General features: G+C 39.5%; 2 protein-coding genes and 1 long non-coding RNA gene across 5 annotated transcripts; 2 read left to right on the plus strand and 1 right to left on the minus strand.

The window, feature by feature from the left end:
* The first annotated feature begins 500 nt into the window (after window positions 1-500).
* Window positions 501-5,572, plus strand: LOC135626808 (uncharacterized). 2 transcript variants are annotated; one of them, XM_065132451.1, is made up of 4 exons: window positions 501-1,812; window positions 1,920-3,356; window positions 4,044-4,158; window positions 4,968-5,572. In XM_065132451.1, exons 1-4 carry the CDS (start codon window positions 823-825, stop codon window positions 5,177-5,179), a joined length of 2,754 nt encoding a protein of 917 aa, XP_064988523.1. In that variant the 5' UTR covers window positions 501-822; the 3' UTR covers window positions 5,180-5,572. The 2 variants fall into 2 exon arrangements, with proteins under 2 accessions (XP_064988523.1, XP_064988524.1); XM_065132452.1 differs by having other exon boundaries at window positions 515-1,812; window positions 1,920-3,350.
* A 442-nt stretch (window positions 5,573-6,014) lies between these two features.
* Window positions 6,015-10,022, plus strand: LOC103972154 (uncharacterized). 2 transcript variants are annotated; one of them, XR_010492442.1, is made up of 5 exons: window positions 6,015-6,233; window positions 6,333-6,447; window positions 7,121-7,198; window positions 7,830-7,991; window positions 8,276-10,022. It is a non-coding gene; the product is annotated as an uncharacterized LOC103972154 (long non-coding RNA). The 2 variants fall into 2 exon arrangements; XR_010492441.1 differs by having other exon boundaries at window positions 6,338-6,447.
* Window positions 10,023-10,160: 138 nt separating this feature from the next.
* Window positions 10,161-13,847, minus strand: LOC135626809 (long-chain-alcohol oxidase FAO2-like). The gene is made up of 3 exons (XM_065132453.1): window positions 13,595-13,847; window positions 12,702-12,974; window positions 10,161-12,011 (listed from the first exon to the last, which is right to left on the minus strand). The coding sequence occupies exons 1-3, from the start codon at window positions 13,829-13,831 to the stop codon at window positions 10,254-10,256; spliced, it is 2,268 nt and encodes a 755-aa protein (XP_064988525.1). The 5' UTR covers window positions 13,832-13,847; the 3' UTR covers window positions 10,161-10,253.
* Between the last annotated feature and the right edge of the window lie 4,875 nt (window positions 13,848-18,722).

Consider the following 18,722-nt stretch of genomic DNA (forward strand, 5'->3'; position numbering starts at 1 on the left):
GTGACCGAGCCTGGATTCGGGAATTCGAGACCATAGGTTGGCCGACGCGTGTCTACGTTGGAACAAAGTGGGCTGGACCCCAGCCTATTGTGCGTTGAATCGGTTGACGAAGCTCGAAACCGTGTCTGGGATCACACTGCGAGACGCACCCATCAAGCCCCACCGAAACGGAAAGCGGTCCCGCAGCCGCAAACACGTGTCAGGCTCCAAGCGTCTGCAGACGGTGTACCGCGATGCACCGGACACGTGTCCGTCGAGGGGAATAGTTTCGTCATTTCGCCTATGGACTCCACCCTCAAAAGTCGCGTCTGCTGCTCCGCCGAACCACTGTTGGAGCCTCAACTCCAGGCCTGTTATCCCACTAATACCATCTGCTAACGCCTCGCCACGTAGTGGATTGATCTAACCCGCGGCGCATCCGATCAATGCACCTAGAAAAATCCCCCGCCGTTTAAAATCCCGCGAGGGGCGGAATAAAATCCCCAAAAATTTGACGTTCGATCTTCATCAGACGGTTCCCGTGAATCGGCGGTGCCCATTAAAAGAGAGGCTCGAAACCAAACCCTAGCTCGGTCTCTCTCTCTCCCCACCCACCGCCGACGACGTGACGCGCTTCAACTACCGTTACTTTGCCCCTTCTTTAGATCGTGATCTTGCGAGGGAAGGCGAAGAGGAAGAGAAGGAATCTGAATCGGCGTCGAAGTATTTAAATCTTGAACTCAATTTAAAGAGGGGGGAAGGGATCGAAACGATCGGATCGGAATTTGGCCATGCGTGGGTGTTAGGAATCGACGATGAGGGGGTTCTTTGGGGGAGGAGAATATGGTTGTGACGCGGCGGCACGCAAGGCCGGAAAGCAATAACGCGGCGCGGCTGAAGCTGTACAGGGCGGCGGAGGCGGAGATAGGGTCGCGGGTGTTCCCCCTGCCGGCGCCGCCTCCGGCGCCCATGCCCTCGGTGGGGGCCCGGCGATCAACGAGGGTGTACGTCGCCAAGGCATCTTCCGCATCCGCGGCCGCCAATGCCTGCGGCGACGGCGACTCCAGGGTTCTCCGTTCCGGGAAGCGGTCCGCTTCATGGAAGAACAGGGATGAGTGGTTGGGGGCCTTTGGCGGCGATGCGACGGCGGATCTCCGATGGTGGCAAGGGGAGGAAGGGGAAAAGCGTGATCTTGGTGGTCCGACTGTGCGGAACGACGCGGAGGCTTGCGCTGGTGTGGTCGTGACGGAGTCTCCGGAATTTGATGTTCCCAATGACAATTTGGATTCTCCGCAAGGGAAGAAGTTTGGGATAGTTTATCGGCGTAAGCGGCAGAGGCAACTTCAGAGTAGTGCGGTGTTATCATCTTTGTCCGCGGGTGATGGGACTGCCGAGATAGACAGAAGATTTGGGTTGTTTTTCAGTCGGAAAGGTTGCAGGAAGAGGCTAAAGGTGGCGCCTTTATACGAAGGAATCAAATGCGAACCAGCAAACGTTGACATGGACCCTGTGGAAACCTCGATGAAGAGAAGAGTTTCGAAAAGAGAGCTTAGGGCTGCGGTATCTGCACTTAACTTTGCAAAGAAGATCGGCATTATGGAAGATAGTTTGTGCACTTGCATCGGTGGTCCTGTGGTGCTCTTGCTGCTTGTGGAGCTCTCGTGCTTGGGCAGTTCACTTTTCTTCTCGAGACTCCTGATTGCCATCCTTAGATGGACGAGGAGGGCCACGGTGTCAGTTCGGGAATTTGCTTTCTTCCTACTATCCGGGTCCTTGGCAAGTGTCTTCTCTCAGCAGGGAGTCCACGTATTACCAATCCGGTGGCACAGAGATGTAAGTTTGTTCTCTTTAGATGTTTATTCTCAGTTTTTTGCTTTCAATATTGATATCTGGTATGCCTAAATGTTTGAGTGCACTTCTCTTCCTATATTTTGTTTCAGAATAATCTGTTCACAAATGCTCTACCTTCTTTCGGGCTATGCAAGATTTATGGTGCGCGACTGTCTGTTCCATTAGTATGGCTTGATTTTTCAGCCCTTCCGTTCTACTTTAGGAGCTTGCACATCAGCATGCTTGTTGGGTCCCTTTATTTCCCTTGTGTTCTTAAGAGGCACTCAATGTACTCGCATCCTGATCCCTCTGCAATGGTTGATACTGGACAAACTATTAGTCATACTCTCAAGGAGGCAGGTTATTTGGGAACTAAACTTTCGGGTACCCTTGTTTTTGAGAAGCACAATTCTAAGAATGATGCTTACAAGTCCATTACACGAAACACAACTATTTTCTGTGGTTCAAGGCTAAGCATGCTTCGCAGAAAGAGAAGTTCCTCTAGATTTTTTAGAAGTCGGAACCCGTCTTTGATGAGTTCTCATCCAGAGGCCCCACTATCATTACACTCTAGCCAGAGTGGTTCTAGCAGTTCTTCTGAAGCTGAAGCAGGTTTTCTACCAGAACCCATGATAAGGCCATTATTTATTGAAGTGCCTGATGCCTGTGCTGAGGACTCGTTCAGTTGCAAAGATGAGAGTGATGTGTCAACTCCTATCAGTTTTCATCGGAAGCAGAGGAAGTCTGCCAAGAAGAGCCCCGTAGAGCAGAATAGGGAACTGAAATCTGCTTTGGCGGAGGTGAAGCAGAACATAGACTCTGTACATTGCAATGCAAATGTCTTAGTTACTGATGCTGACAGGTGTTGGAGAGAGGAAGGTTTTGAGGTCATGTTGTTGTTGGCCTCTAAGGAATGGTGTATAGCAGTTAAATCACAGGGTGAAGTGAGGTACTTGCATAGGCCTCTGGATATGAGGCCTTGTTTTGTCAATCGATTCACTCATGCCTATATGTGGGCTGGAGATGGTAGGTGGAAGCTTGAGTTTTTGGATAAGTGGGATTGGCTTGTGTTCAAGGAACTGCACATGGAATGTCATGAGCGAAATATGCAGATGTCCTCCAGGATGATTCCTGTGCCCGTGTTTAAGGAGGTCCCTGGTTATGAGGATGATGCTGGAGCTACTTTTGGGTGCCCTGGTGAGTACATCAGAATGATGGATGATGAAGTTCAGCGGGCTTTATCAAGCAAAATTGCTATGTATGATATGGACTCAGGGGATGAACAGTGGCTCATTAAGTATAATTCTAGCATTCTACATATAGAGACTAGTGAATTTGTTGATATTACAAAAGACAGTTTTGAGGAAATAATTTATGCAATGGAGAAGGATGCTTACAGCAATGTGGATGATGTATTTGACAAGGAAAAAGCATTAGATCTTTATCAGCATTTCGGAAAGAGGGAGATGTTGAATGCCATCTATGACTATTGGATAAGAAAGAGGAACAAGAGACATGCTGCTTTAGTTAGAGAGTTTCAGGTATCTGTAAGTATTATATTTTTCTTTTTCTTGTTCTTTTTTGAAGTTTTATAGCTCGTAATTAAGTAGCAAAATCAAGTTTACTATTTTACTGGTTGCTTCCGTTATCTATAGTTTATTATTGCTGGCAAGTTGGCTGGGTACAGTTTATTGTAGATTTTTTTTCACTTTGCTAATATATGGTTTAAGTGCTGACAACTCTTGTGGTTTTAATAAATTTTTCATCAAAAAGCCCAAGGTTTGATGCCTACTACAGCTGCAGTGTTGATTTTTTTTGTTTGATGAAGTTTTTATGGTTTTTAATTGAATAAAATTGTTAATGACTTGATCACAACTCTTGGTTCATTATTTATATTTTCTTTCTTGTGAGAGTTCATTGCAAAATTTTATTGCATCATCTGTACTATGAATTTCCTCATCGTGAATTTTCCTCACAGTGGATTAATGTCTAACATGTTCTGGTTTTAATTATCACCTATAAATGTAATGATCATGCATCAGTATCATGTTTCACAACTTTTCTGCGATTTGTCTAGTCTGAGGACAACATTAATTGTTCTGTTGATACCCTTTGTGCTTAAGATGCTGGTTGCTTGAATAATTCACTTCTCGTTTTTTGGTAATGATTTATGTTAAACTCGTTTTTGGTTGACTTATTGTCTGACTTGGTGCCCTTAATATACTTTTCAACAGGGTCCACCTTTGCGGAGGGTGCAGTTGGCACATAAACCATTTCTGCGCAAAAAAAGATCTACCAAGAGACAACGAGTACAGACACCAAGAGCAAAGCCGGAGGTCATTTCACAAGGTTTGTTTTGCCTTTCCTGGAGAATGAGTCTATAAAATCAAATATAGATGTCTCTCAAAATTATGGTTGGAAGATATCAGTTTAGTGTGCTGACTCATGCATTTTTTTTCTAAATATAATCATTTTACAATATTAATTTTAGTTGGCATTTAGTTTTTGCTCATCTCTAAAATATCAATGAGTTAAATGAGGAAACACTTCTAGAGATTGAAGAACAAAACATGACTCCTCCATAGTTGTTTTGATATCGTTAATCGTTTGGCTAAAACTGAATCATGTCTGTTGGTTTTTACTACAATATATTTGTCTATTATTTGGGTTAAAGCTGATGTCTCATATATAATCTATTATTTTTTTCCCTTGGTTTTCTTGTGGCCTTTTCTTAGTATCATCATTTTATATTTATGCTATTTCAAATGTTGTATTTTTTGCTTTTGGCAAAATCCAAATCGAAATGTTTCATGTGTATTGAGTTTGCAATTCATTGCTTTGAAAATGACACACCCGCTTGTTCTATATTAAGTTCTTTGTTTAGGGACCCGAAACTGATTTATCCAGAAGACTTTTTAGATGTTCAATATGATTCCTTGGTTACTCTCAATTCTTTCCTTTTATTATGAAACGGTGAACTTTTATCCATCCTTTTTTCTCTCGCTCAGAAGTTTTTTTTCTGACATTTTGTAAGAATATATTTAGAGACCAGCTGGTTGCATTTCCATCTTTAGACAATTTTAGGAGTTAATTTGTTATCTATTTTTTTGCTTTTCTGGTACATGTGATTTTAATTGGTAGTGTCAATTGTATTATAGCTGGGATGAACGTGGAAGACTTGCAAAGGGTTCAAGAAGCTGAAAATGCTGCAAACCGAGCTGTGGAGTTTGCCATTCATCTACGGAATAGAGCTCAAATTCTCATGGCAAATGCTGAGCTCGCAGTTTACAAGTCTGTCATGGCTCTCAGAATTGCTGAATCCATGGGGTCATCAGATGCACCTGATCTTGCTTCATTCATTCTGGACTGAGCGCAAAGGGATTTCCAAATGCTTATATAGCAAGCACCATGTCCACTGCGGCATTGGGAGCTCCTGATCTTGCTTCATGCATCTTGCATTGGTCACCGGAAGCAGAGAATGTACAGGAGCTTCTATCAATAGAACAAAAATGAAGAAAATAACACTGTTGTTCTTTCAATAGATTCTTTGTTTTTGGTTTCCTTTTTTTATGTGCTGCCAGATGCTTCTGGCTGATCAAGGAAAGGTTGATAGGGCTGTTTTCTAAGCCATTTTTGAGGTCGGTTTCCTGAAATTTATGCGAATCGGACCGTAAGCCTCTGTATAAAATGATAGTTGGTTGTAGCTTTTGTAAATTGTACCAGTATCACATTGCATTTATACTCCTTTTATCTTTATGATGGATGAGAAGGGAATTCAGACTGTCACTAACAGTATAAAATTCAGCTGAGTGCTGTTTCCTTCCTATCACTGAGATTCTGAGCTGCCTGTAGCCCATCTCGGTTTTAGCTTCTGGTTTTACTGTCTTCATCAGTTAATTGAAACTTGAGTTCTACTTGAGAAACTGTTGGTTTGGTTTCGATCCTAAGACAGTTTATGTATGAATATTGATTAGTGGTCGTAGTGTGATGCAATACACACTTATATATGAATAGTTTGTCACACATTTAATTAGTTTTATCTGATTAATAATTATACTTGTGATATTTTTGTTGGTCATTTTGAATGAACGTATGAAGAAATCATCTGTGGATCCCTCAATAGAGGGAAACGGAAGCGTCGTTGGGGCCTTCCCGTTAAATAGGGGCGAGTTCGAGGACTGGCAATTAATGCTTTTCCCGCGAAGTCCATGACCGGAAGTGAAACGAAAGGAAACGCGTGGCGATGCGAAGGAAAGAGAGTTTATTAGGGTTCGCGTTCTTCTCTCCTCCGCTTTCTCCACCTCTCTTCTCCTCGTTGCGATCTAGTCGCGAGGAACCGGGAGGGGATCTCTCAAGAAGCTAATCGCCTGGTCTCTCGCCCTTCAGAAAAATCGGCAGGTGGCAGCAGCTTCACGGGTACCCAGGTCTGTACCCCCTAGGCGTTTCATCCTGCCGCTCTCCTTTTATTGGCCTTCTCCTAATTTCAAGATCGGAAGCTTTAAATGCTTGGGAACCTGGCCTAGAGCAGGGCGCTGAATTGATGAGCGAGCATGGGATAAATGTGCCAAAGGGAATCGCTGCTTCATCTGTTGAAGAGGCTAAAGATGTTGCTCGATCTGTTTTCCCAACGAGAAAGAGGTGTGTTTCTTGTCTTTCACTGTCCCTATGACACTGACATTTCCCTGTTTCCATCAAGTTTTACTTGAATGTTTAAAAATCATATGTGAGGCGAAGATCATGGATCATGTTGTTGGTTTTTATGAGCATTTCATGCTCACCTTACATGGTGATGTATTGAGTACTCGACAAGGGGCATGGACTTCCCAATTTGCTCCAAATATATATGCTGCTATGAAAGAGCTGCCCATTTTATCTTGTATGTGGTCTTCAGCTGACTTTGCCTGATATTTATTTGGGTAGATAATTGTCAGATTCCTCGGCGTGTTTACATGATGTTACAACTTAAAAAGTTCGGTCAACCATCATATGATCACGTTTCTCATGTTATAATTGTAAAAGTGATCTGTTTGTAAAAATTGAGGAAGCATATCAAAATCGAATGATAAAAAAGGAACATCTTGGGAGATGGAAACGTTTGTTCACATACTTAAGATATTATTACTTATGGTACACATTATCTCGTTTTGAAATGTATTTTTTTGGTCTATATTTCAAATTTTGTTTTACTATTTCCAGCTGTATATATTAGGATGTTTCAATTTTTCCTTTTTCTGTTTTTACATATTGATCATCCTGAACAAAGTAACTTAGAAGATTGTGTGTTTTTCTTTAATTTAATTGGATTTTCCAGAGATTGTGGTCAAAAGCCAAATCCTTGCTGGTGGCAGAGGCTTGGGAGCCTTCAAAAGTGGACTCAAGGGTGGAGAAGGTATTGTTAAGACTGAGTTCACAAATATAACTGGCGAGGAATGTCCTTTCTCGCTATCTTTTAATTGGCAGGCATGCTATATTCATCTATGCACTACTAGTTTACCATTAAAAGCATGGAACGTTGTGTTACATAATCAAAGCCTACAAAATGCAATTCTATTGTGCCCTATCAGTTACTCTGTAATGGATATAATCCATGACAGATTGCTAGATAAATATATTTCTTATTTGATTTGTATAAAGAAATGGATATCTGATTGCTAAGTCACACTAGAGATGTGGGGTATGTTTGTTGTATTGGTAAGACCTTAGAACACTACGCATCATAACATGCTCCTACAGAGCAAATCTTGAATAGGTATCAAGAGATAAATGTAGCATATTTTAATGTGTAATTTTGTTTTATATGGTTAGGATGTTAAAATAATTTGTGTAATGCTTTTGAATTGGAGATAAGAGGATGAGGCTGTAAGGAAGTTAAGAATCACAAAGTGCTACTTTATGTGCTTTGGGTTCTTAAGTATATAATGGTACAGTACATCCTTAAGATCATGTGCTGCTCTTCCAAGATACATTTTCATTCGCATTTGGCACATTCTTTTATTATGGACCATCTTTTTCTTCTGCAGGTTGCCGCTGCCAACGCCGATCTGAGTTATATTGGTCTTGATGGAGAAATCGGGTGCATGGTCAATGGTGGATTGGCAATGACTATGATGGATATAATACGACCGCAAGGTGGTACACCTGCTAATTTACTTGATGTTGGTGGCGATGCATCGGAAAGCCAGGTTCAGATTATAATATAATATGACTGGTGTTTGTATTTGTTGAATTAAATTCTTAAATGTATACTCTTGATTTTTCTTTTAATGTATACTCTTCCTTAAGTAGATGATTGCAAAAGAAAATTTCTAAGATGTCTCACAGATGTTTGGGTAGAACATCGAGACTATAATGCTAGTTATAGGAACATCTCATTCATCGTCTCCTTTCTACAATTGTTTTTTAATTTATTATCATGAAAAAGTTTCAAGTTATCTTTTCTAAATTTTCTTGATAATTTGTTGCTCAGGTTGTACACGTTTCATATTCTAACATCCAATGACAAAGTGGAGGCAATTTTGGTCAACATATTTGGAGGGATTAGAAATGCAATTTGATAGCAAGTGGAATTGTCAATGCACCCAAACAGGTACTAATCTGGCTTCTGACTGACATCGTTGTCTTTCAACTTCCATTAACATAATCTTTTATAGCTTTAAGTGCTTTATATGGACTCTATTTCCTTATTAGTTTCACTCCTTAAATGTACAATTTCTTTGGACATCATTTGTTTTCAGAAAACTTCTCTGTTACATGCTAAAATCTTCATTATGCTAAAATCTTCATTACGCTCCAAAGTCATCTGATTGGATCCTCCAATAGATATTCATCTAGAACATGAATCAACTCAGGTTAGAGCTTGACTGGACCCCTTTTTTTTTTTTGCTTTATATGGTAATAGCATAATTCTTTACAAAGTTTTAGAAACATTGTGAATAAATAAATTCATTGTCACACAATTTTATGATTTTGGGGATATGATTAATATATGTCTGGTCGAGGGATGGTTAACCCTGGGTGCAACATTAAGCTCATTTCTTTTACACTAGATGAACTTATAGGTGAATAACTAGAATTACTCATCTTGGTTATCCTGGTGTTAGATTAGCATTACTTACTAATATGTTATTCATTGTGAAGTGAATAATGGTTAAAATTGTCAAAAAAATAAGGGATAAATCATGTGATGATGCCCTTATCATTAGCATTCATAAATGAAGGAATTTATGCAGAGAACAATTTCAATGAAGAGGAAATATAAAGTGATGCCCTTAAGATTTTTGACAAGATTCCAAGGGCAATCAATTTCTTTTTCATGACAAGATAACAGAGATTTGTGATGAAGTTGCATAAATCATTTAATGATAGGCAGTATATGCGACCAAGGGATACCATCTTAGTTTTAGTGAGATGGGTTATGATAATAGAAGAAGTAATATCACTAGAATTTTTGTTCTTGGTGGTGACCAAATCAAGTATGACATAATACTCCAAAACTGAGAATGGATATGCTGTAAATATAGCTGAGGAGCTTAGGACCTACAACAGACGAAGAGAGGCTGAAAAGTATATTGGATAGTAGAGATACGTGATTTTGTCTTCCAATGAGCAGAGTTATTTGAAAGAGTTTTGAAGGATGTACCTAAAATGCTGAAACAGTTTTGGAGGATGAACAAAGATGAGGCAAAGATCTATATAAACAAGGGGAAAGACCATGAGAAGCAAAACATGTAATGACAACAGAGGTTATTGTTGATAAGGCCATCTCGAGTAAAGATTACTGAGTTCAAACCAGAAGTAGGCACAATGTGTAGCCTTATATTTTCATTGTGTTTTTTCCTCTATCTCATTCCTCAAGTTTGACAATGAGAGGATTGAGAAAAGGATTTCATAATGAGAGATTAAATTTTTATTTTTTATCTATTTTTTTAAAATTTTTTGATATATATATATATATATATATATATGGTTCCGGACTGTCAGGCAACGATTATGGGCCTTCAGCGTTGTCGTAAGGCCTAGGCCAACGTAGCTATCGTCCGTCGCCGTGTAGACTGCGTGCACCGACTGTCACTGTGCAGCGTTGTCGAAAGGCCAACGGCAACATAGCTATCGTCGTTTCGGCATTTAAAGATGCATCTGTGCTTACGCAAGACGACACACGGCGGTCCTGTTAAGAGCTGTCGAGGCATTTAAGACGCGTCGGCTTCCATAAGTGTTTGGTCTTTTCTACCCTCGTAGGCCCCATTCATTCTTTAATCTTCCCCCATGCATTCTTCATTTCCTAGGAGACTCCACGTCGGTCTTTATCATATCTTTCACACACACACAACACAACACAAACAGCAGCTCACTTAGCATAAGCTAATTGTTTATAGAATTGCAGCTTCTTAAGTAGCCAAAACAACCCAAAGATAATATAGAGCAGCAATCAAACACCACCACAGTCATGCCCTCCTCTTCAGGTACTCAGCTATCCCCTCGGAGAGGCAGTAAGCAATGGCTTGGATGGTGATCATGGGATTGACCCCAACTGCAGTGGGGACCACACTCCCATCACACACAAACAGCCCCCCTGCCTCCCAGCTCTCCCCTCTCTCATCCACCCCACCCTCCTCCTCGCTCGCCCCCATCCTGCAGCTCCCCATCTGATGCGCCGAGCAGTGCAGGGTCCACACATCACTCCTAGACCTTGGACCACCCACACTGTCGATCCCATCCAAGAACTCCTCCAACTCCTCTTCCTTCATCCCTTTACATGTGATCCTTTGCCCGTCGCTCCTGTGAGTCCCCACCTCCGCCGCACCGGCCGCCACCAGAATCCTCAGAGCTCTCCGCAGCCCTTCCCTCAGATTCTCCTTGTCCGACCTATCTAACCGATACTTAAGCCTCCCCTCTCCCTCGATAGTTCCCGCTCCTCGGTCTCTTACCAGCGCAAAGACGTGTGCCGTTCGACTGTACCTTAACATCTTCTCCTTCATGTCCTTTCCTGACACCCATGGGAACAGGGTGGCAAACGATGCAGGCCCCAACACCGCCGTCTCTATGATCGAACGCGTCGCGTTTGAATTCTCGGAAGCTTTCACTTTGTGCAGTGAGGTGATGATCCCTCCTTCGAAGATGTTGCCCTTGAGGTCCGATACGGATTCCGGGAAGTAGCCCCAGGCAAGCAATACCGGGTGAAGACGAAGGTTCTTGCCTATGTTGGGGTTCCTGAGACCGCTGGCGACCATCAGTGGCGGTGTTAACAGAGATCCACAGGCAGAAATGGTTGCCTTGGCTTCGATCCTTAGCGTCTTGGTGATCGCGTTGTTCAATGTTCTTGCAATCAGTCCCAAACATTTCTTCTTCTTCTTCTTCTTCTTGCTGCTGCTGTCTTGCCTGTCCTCTTCGATTATGAACCTCTCGGCCTTGCATGCAGTGATGATCACTGCACCACGGTCGACCGCATCGACCAGCCAAGTAGTATCCGTGCCACGTTTATCTCCGCTCCTGCAACCATAACAGCATGTACCGCAGTAATGGTCCTCGGAAGAGTTTCTTGGCACCGACTCCACCTCGAGGCCCAAATTCTGGCATCCCCTACGAAGAACTTGGTTCTGAAATCCTTCCTTGGTGCACTTCTCCGTGACACCAAGCCTTGCACAGACCGAATCCATGGCTGAGGTATAGGTCGGCGAGTCGAAGAGTCGAAGATGGTGTTCTTCTGCCCATTCCCTAAGCACAAAATCCGGTGTCCTAACACAAGCTGCCCAGTTAACAGCTGAGCCACCCCCCACCGTGGAGCCAGCCATGAGCATCATCTTCACATCAAGACTGCTTAAGATTCCACCGGCCTCATACAACTGATCCATGGACGGGGCTTCCAGAGCGGTGTAGTCTTCCGCCGTGAAGTAGTTGCCTTTCTCGACCACTACCACCTTGTGGCCGGAGCTCGCAAGCACTGCAGCAGCGACTCCACCACCGCAGCCGGAACCAGCTATGACGACATCACAGTTGATGGTATAGGTGTGTTCCCGAGGGTTGTCGGTGACCGCCAGGCCTTTCTCGATCAGAGATTGGCGGAGCGAGGAGTCCGTCTTGTCCATGGTCTCGACGATGCCTTTCTCAAGCGGCCTCTCTCCTCGAGACTTGTGTGGTTTCTCCTCGGAGGGAGTGTTGTACCCAATTGCTTTCCACGCTCTGTTTTCCTCCTCTTCATTAGTCTGCCAAGAAAGGACAAGGATGAAGCATCCTAGCAGAACTCATCTGTACACGAGTAACGAAAGAAGAGATTGCAACTCCCTGAGCATCAAGGAAACACAAATTTGACTCTTTGAAACTTGCATATGATCTTAAAGTCTGCTCTTGCCTTGTTTTACATCAAAGATGATGTGACAGAGGCATCATAAATTGGGAAGCCAGTTAGACCATGTTACAAGTCTATCTTTACAGATGAAAAGTGCTGATTAAGACTTAGGACTTTTGGAAGGAGTCATCACAAGAACATCTACAAGAAATCAATGAAGTCACTTGATCCATTTAGGTTGCAGCTTATGGGAATTGGGTAGTTGTTTGAAACAAAAGATGATGACACTTTGCCCAGTTAGGTTGCAGCTTATAGGAATTGGGTAGTAGTTTGAAACAAAAGATGAAGACACTTTGTCCTTTAGGTCATGGCATAGCAAATTTCTTGCAACTTGCACATGAACATCACATCAAGTTCTTGTGTCACTGTCCTTGGTTTCCATGAAGGAACATCTGACATCTAAGCATCTAAATACATGTATGTCCTGAGTTGACCATCTAGGTTGTAATCCACAATATTTGCTGCCTAGAATTCTATGCAACATTAAAGTAATATGGAAGCCCTAGTTCTGGAAAGAAGAAACCAGAAGAGTTGGAGGAACATTTACCATAGAGTAGAAGACATAGAGACAGAAGACCTTGACTATCACAAACACCAGCCTCAGGAATATGAAGGACTTCTCCCTGTTCCATTTCATTAGAATGTGTTCTCTCTTCTCCACAGGCATGTCTGAGAACTTGTTGATGAATGGGAACCTCCATGACAGACTGAGAGATCCACAAAGGACAAGTGTGCCCAGCCTTGTAGCAAGGACCCACAGGACCAATTTAACCAGAGCAACAGCTTCCTTCTGGCCCCTCCTCACCAAGAGCTCTGCAACCTGTTCAAAAACAGTAAATGGTATTACTGACTGTAGTGAGGCCAACTACAAAATCAAATTCAACCAGTACCAGATTTTTGTGTAAACACTGACCAACCCCATCTAGGCAAGAGAGAGAGAGAGAGAGAGAGAGAGAGAGAGAGAGAGAAATTGAAGGACCAGCATTGGATGAGAAGACTTGACTTGAATCACCAGTCACTGGTCTTCCTTTGTAAGGGGCTCCCAACTTTCTCTAGGTTTGATTAGAGAGACTGTACTTCTTTATAGATTCTTTTATCATTTTTGGTAAGGTGATGGAATGAATGATGGAACCCAACCATGAAGATGGGATGGCTTCATGGTTGGTGGCTGTAGGTATGAACAGATCTCAGTTATCAAGAGAGTGCAGCCGGCGGCACACACAACCAATAAAATCCCATGGCAGATGCTGTCGTATTTGACATCCATGATACCAAGATCGAATCCATATAGGATCTTATTTCATGCATCTAAATCTAAATTAAAATAGAAGGAAAAATAGTTTCCAAACACACACAAGTCAAGGAGACAGAAAGAAAGAGGGGATGGGCACTGTCAGAGAGAGAGAGAGAGAGAGATGGAGGCAAGGAAGAAAGGCGCACCTCATCCGGCACAGGGGAGTCGGAGCCGGAGGCAAGGAAGAAGGCCTCGACGGCCTCGTCGGGCACCTCATCCTTTCCACCACCGAGGCAGGCGGTCTCGATAGGCACGGTGGGTACGAAGGTCCCACACATGGCGGACAGCGTCCGCATCTGGGCGGCCGAGAGGCCATGGCGGTAGCCTCCCTTCTCCGCTCTCCTGCCTCCTCTCAGCAGCGGGTGGCCTCCCCTCCTCTCCATGCCTTCTCGCCGTCCTTCTTTTGGTCCATCGGAAATCGTATATATTATGAATTCGTGGGCTCGGCCAAAAGTCCTATCCCCACGTTGATGGCAACATCAGCAATAATTGTTTTTGAGTATCCATGATTAATATAATATTATATTTCTATATAATATTTCCAAATCAGAACTTTATATAATACTTGGATATAAAATTCCCCACGAAAATCTCTATTTTTTTTAATTGAATAAAAAGATCTTCAACAACTAATTTGTCTTTTTTTTCCCTTCTTTTGCAAAAATGAACCATGACATAACTCAATATTAAATCAGTCCTAAATTAATAAGATCAAATAATATTCAAATATTTTTATTTATGTTAATAAAAATATAGAATATTTGTAAAATTAATCTTTTATAAAATACAAATAAAATCATATTGTTAAATATTTATATATTTTAGATGAATAAAATTAAAGTCATTAATTAAACTAATAAATGATCAGCATTAATCTTAAAGAAAATTAAATTTTCAAGAAACCTTAGAAATAACTTACCAACGCCTAAATGATCATTTTCTTTTATATTTTAAGCCTTTAACATATATATATATATATATATATATATATATATATATATATATATATAATTTATTTCCATCTTTTAAATGTATAAAATTATGTTTATTTTAATTTTACTTAATTTAAGGTGAATTTACCTCCCCTTTGTGACATAAACCAATTAAATGATATTATAGAAGGTTTTCTTAAATTTTGAGCACACAAAAATGAGTTTTTGAAATACTTGAGTTGTATTGTTTTTATGGGCTCTACTCAAAAATAGTGTAACTCACATCCTAATTTTTCTAAGAAACCTCATAAATAACTTACGAAGACCTAAATGATTATATATATATTTTATTTGCAAACATATAAAATGACTGATTATTATTTATTATGACAATATATCCTCAATTGCAATGGTCAAAGCAGCTACATCAAGAAGTAGTGTTAGAAAGTTATTTGTAGTAATTTACAGAAGATATATAGTTTCTAGGGGTTGTAGGTTCAATTTTGATAAGTTGTTAGATACATGACTTTAATATTAATTTATAGTAACTATATAGTCTTTGACATGAAATAAAGATGACACATCCACATCCCTAAATCAATACATCATTGCCCCTCGATTGGAAAGTCAACATTTTCCCCTATTCGATTGACACTTCACCATCACCTAACAGACACCTCAGCCCATCCATTCGACGTGTCATAAGAGATTCGAGCCAACATGGCAAATAGGGTGTCTTTGATCTATGTTAAGTTGTTACTCCTCATCTCTAGATTTAATGGATGATTTCATCACCTCATTTATGATCAATATAAAGCAAGGAATAGTTTGATATATTTAACCATGATCCTAAACTCAATGATTGTTTACCACACAATAAAAGGGCCCAAGTACATCATCTCTCTCTAGAATACCAATTATGCTCTTAATCAAATCCTTCGAATCTCTTATTAGCTTAAGCATCAAAGAAGATTTCTGGGTCTGGGCAATGCCATAAAAAAAAAAAAAAAAGAGAGAGAGAGAGAGAGAGAGAGAATGCGATAAAATAGAGAGGAGGCGACGAAGGAAGAAAGTTTATGACATTTTGAACTAATTAATTGATCCAAATTGGTTAATCGACTCGAACCCAAATTAGTTCAAACAATCATGTGGGCAAAACTAGTATTTATAAAAAAAAAATATCATAAATAAAAACAATTACGAGGAATCAATGATTCGAGTTTTATGAAAGAAAAAAAAATAGTCTTAGATAAAAATGATTATGAGAAGAAAAAAATCTTAAATAAAAAAAATCATGTGGATAAAACGATTTTTAGTAAAATTATATAGTTGAAATCAAAGTTGATGTTTCCGGGCATGACAACTTCACTGCTGGTGGTTTCAAGCATCATAAGCAACCAGCCAACAGAAAAATCACCTGAACTCATCCAGCTTTCTTTCAAGTTGGTATGCACTCAGTTCATGTCAGAAGAAGAAGAAGAAGAAGAAGAAGAAGAAGAAGAATATAAAAGAGAAGTGCCAAATCAGACACACTCCATCTCGCTTTATCCCGACCTGATCTGATCCATTTGTTAGAGTCGAAGCTGTGAGCACGAGAAGATGGTGGAAAGAAAGATACATTACAACCAACGCCGACACCGATCAATGGACGGTACAGAGACTTGATCCCCCTTGTGAGCGTCAACCACAAGTGGGTCCAAAGAGGCCACCAAATTTCCTATGCAAAAGAGAATACTTTTTAGGTGTCAAGGCAGGTAAAGAATCCCTCTCGTCCTCTCCAAACCACAACTCACATCAGCAGTGTCCTTTGATAACTAATTCTAGATTATTTGATAATATATTCTAAATCTAATTAGATTCTAATTATAATTATCAGTTAATACGAACGAGAATAGTCATGATAGGTCAACGACGCTCGATAGGTGATGCATGGCCATGGAGGCGTTAGACCCATGAGGAACCCGCGTGTGGTGAGAATAATTGTGTGTGGGCATGATATGACAACACGACAACTAGCGAGGTCATCGATTGGGTTGTATGAGAATAGCCACCACCCAACACGATATCTATAGGCGACAAACGATCGTGCACCGTGATGGCCACATGCCTTGCGCAAACGAGATCGAAAGAGAAGGAAAAAAAAATAGGGTTCATTTATTGAAATTATAATCTTGCCCTTATAAATATTTTAATTTTAGTTTATATTCTGCCCTTCAACAACTACATAGTTTTATTATTATATATCGTAAGAAAAATTATAACTTTATCCTTCAAAAACAAAAGAAATTAAACTCATCTCCTCAATTATAAAATTGACTAATTCAATTTATTTTAATCAAATATTTTAATCGGACTTGATCATGATTGTATTTTGATTGTTTTGATTGGATTTAGATTTAATCGATCAAGTCTTGATCAAATTAAAAAAAATTAATTTTTAATCAATTTTTTTAACTTTAATCAAATTTATTTTTTTAACTAATTTAATTGGATTGATAGTTAGCCCAATTTTAGTTATACCTAATTAAATAGGATTAATTGATCTAATTTAGAACTTTATATAAAATTATAAAAATATATATATTATGATTTTTCTTTTATAATTTTTCATATGATATATTGATAAAATTTTAATTATTATTCTTAAATATTTATTTAGTATAACAATAATAACATACAATCATTATAACTCGCATTGGTAGTTGAACTTAATATAGTATTATTATGTTTATTTGATTTATTGGCTTATTTTAAAATTCATAATTATGTATAAAATATTTTTTAACTTTTTTTAGAATTTAAATAAGTTAAATTATTTTTAAATAAAATTTGATGATGATACACTTACGAATGAGATAAAAGTTTTTTGAATAATATCAAAATTTATGTATCATAAATCTTGAACTATCATTATTTGATTTTTGATTTTAATATTAATTTTTTTTTATAATAATAATATAATGATAGTTTTGATGCTTATACCTAGCACATATAAGCACATATAAGAACATCATTCATGCAGCACCAAGCTTACTATTCCAGTGTTCTTCTCTTTTAACCTTTTGAATCCCTGTCATCCATTCTTTTTTATGTTCTTCAAGGTCTAATCATCATAAAGAGATTGGTATAAAGTTACTTATTCCAAGTTGTCGAAGGAGATGTTAGCTACAATGTTCAGTTCTAAGGCATTTGAAGATTAGTATTTGTAATTCCTATTTTATTATTTATAATCTATTTAAAAAAAATAAAATTATTTTTTTAATAAAATAGATATAAATATATTTTTTTCTTTCTCATCGGAGAACGATATTGAGGGGGTAACCGGTGGGGTCGGACAATATTGAGTGGTATCAATGGTGTCGAGGGGTTGTTGTGTAGGCATCAACGATTTCAATAATGAACGAAAAGACATCGGAGGGATAACTAAGAGCAAGATCAATCGGGCATCGACAATAAAAATGAAATAGAGTCGTGAGAAAAAAAAAGTGAAAAAACTCAATAATACAAGGACTATAATTAGAAAAATAATATTTTATTATTTTTAAAAGAAAATATCAATAATAAGATATTTATCAATAGTAAAAAAAAAAAAAGAAGCTAAAATAGTAAGTTTTGAAGAAATATGTGATAGATCGAGTATTCTACTTTTTTTTTTTTTCCAATACCAAACAGGAAGGTCAAAATGTTGGGTGATCCAATCATTAAAAATGTGACATTTGCATCTGCATTTTTGCTGCTGTTTCTCACCATAATTAAGATGTCAAGAGAGAAGCAACGCCTACAACACAAGCTGGAAGACTGACGTATTGGGCTCATCGTCATCATCACCAATGCTAATGGAGACAACATGTAAATTTGCCATGATTTCATCATTCAATGCTTTCACAATCAATTCTGAACGAGCGCATTCCATCCATGCATCTGATTTATGGCTCTTAATTTCCTCCTTCCTTATTTCTTCTACCATAGACTTTTGCATCAAAGATTCTTTTATCAGTAAAATTTTTAATTACATATTGGGTATTATGAAAAACAATTTGTCTTCTTTCATGCAGAATAATATAATTTGAGATTTTCTTGGAAAAATAAGAATATAAAGAGAATTCAGAGGAGAAGAAATCTTACGGTTGATTGTTTTGTCGTTTATTTTACGTGTGAATAGCAAATCTGGTGGGTGGGTTTCGATGACGGGAAAGTGTGTGTGTACCTGTCAACCCAACTCGAGCGAAAGATCCTATTCAACAACCAAACCAAAATGGCCACGTTGTCCGTGGGTCCCACCCCACTGTCACCTCTCTCTCTCTCTCTCTCTCTCTCTCTCTCTCTCTCTCTAAAGATCCAA

This window comes from Musa acuminata, chromosome BXJ2-11 (assembly GCF_036884655.1).
Source record: "Musa acuminata AAA Group cultivar baxijiao chromosome BXJ2-11, Cavendish_Baxijiao_AAA, whole genome shotgun sequence".
In the NCBI taxonomy this organism is placed as follows: domain Eukaryota; kingdom Viridiplantae; phylum Streptophyta; class Magnoliopsida; order Zingiberales; family Musaceae; genus Musa; species Musa acuminata.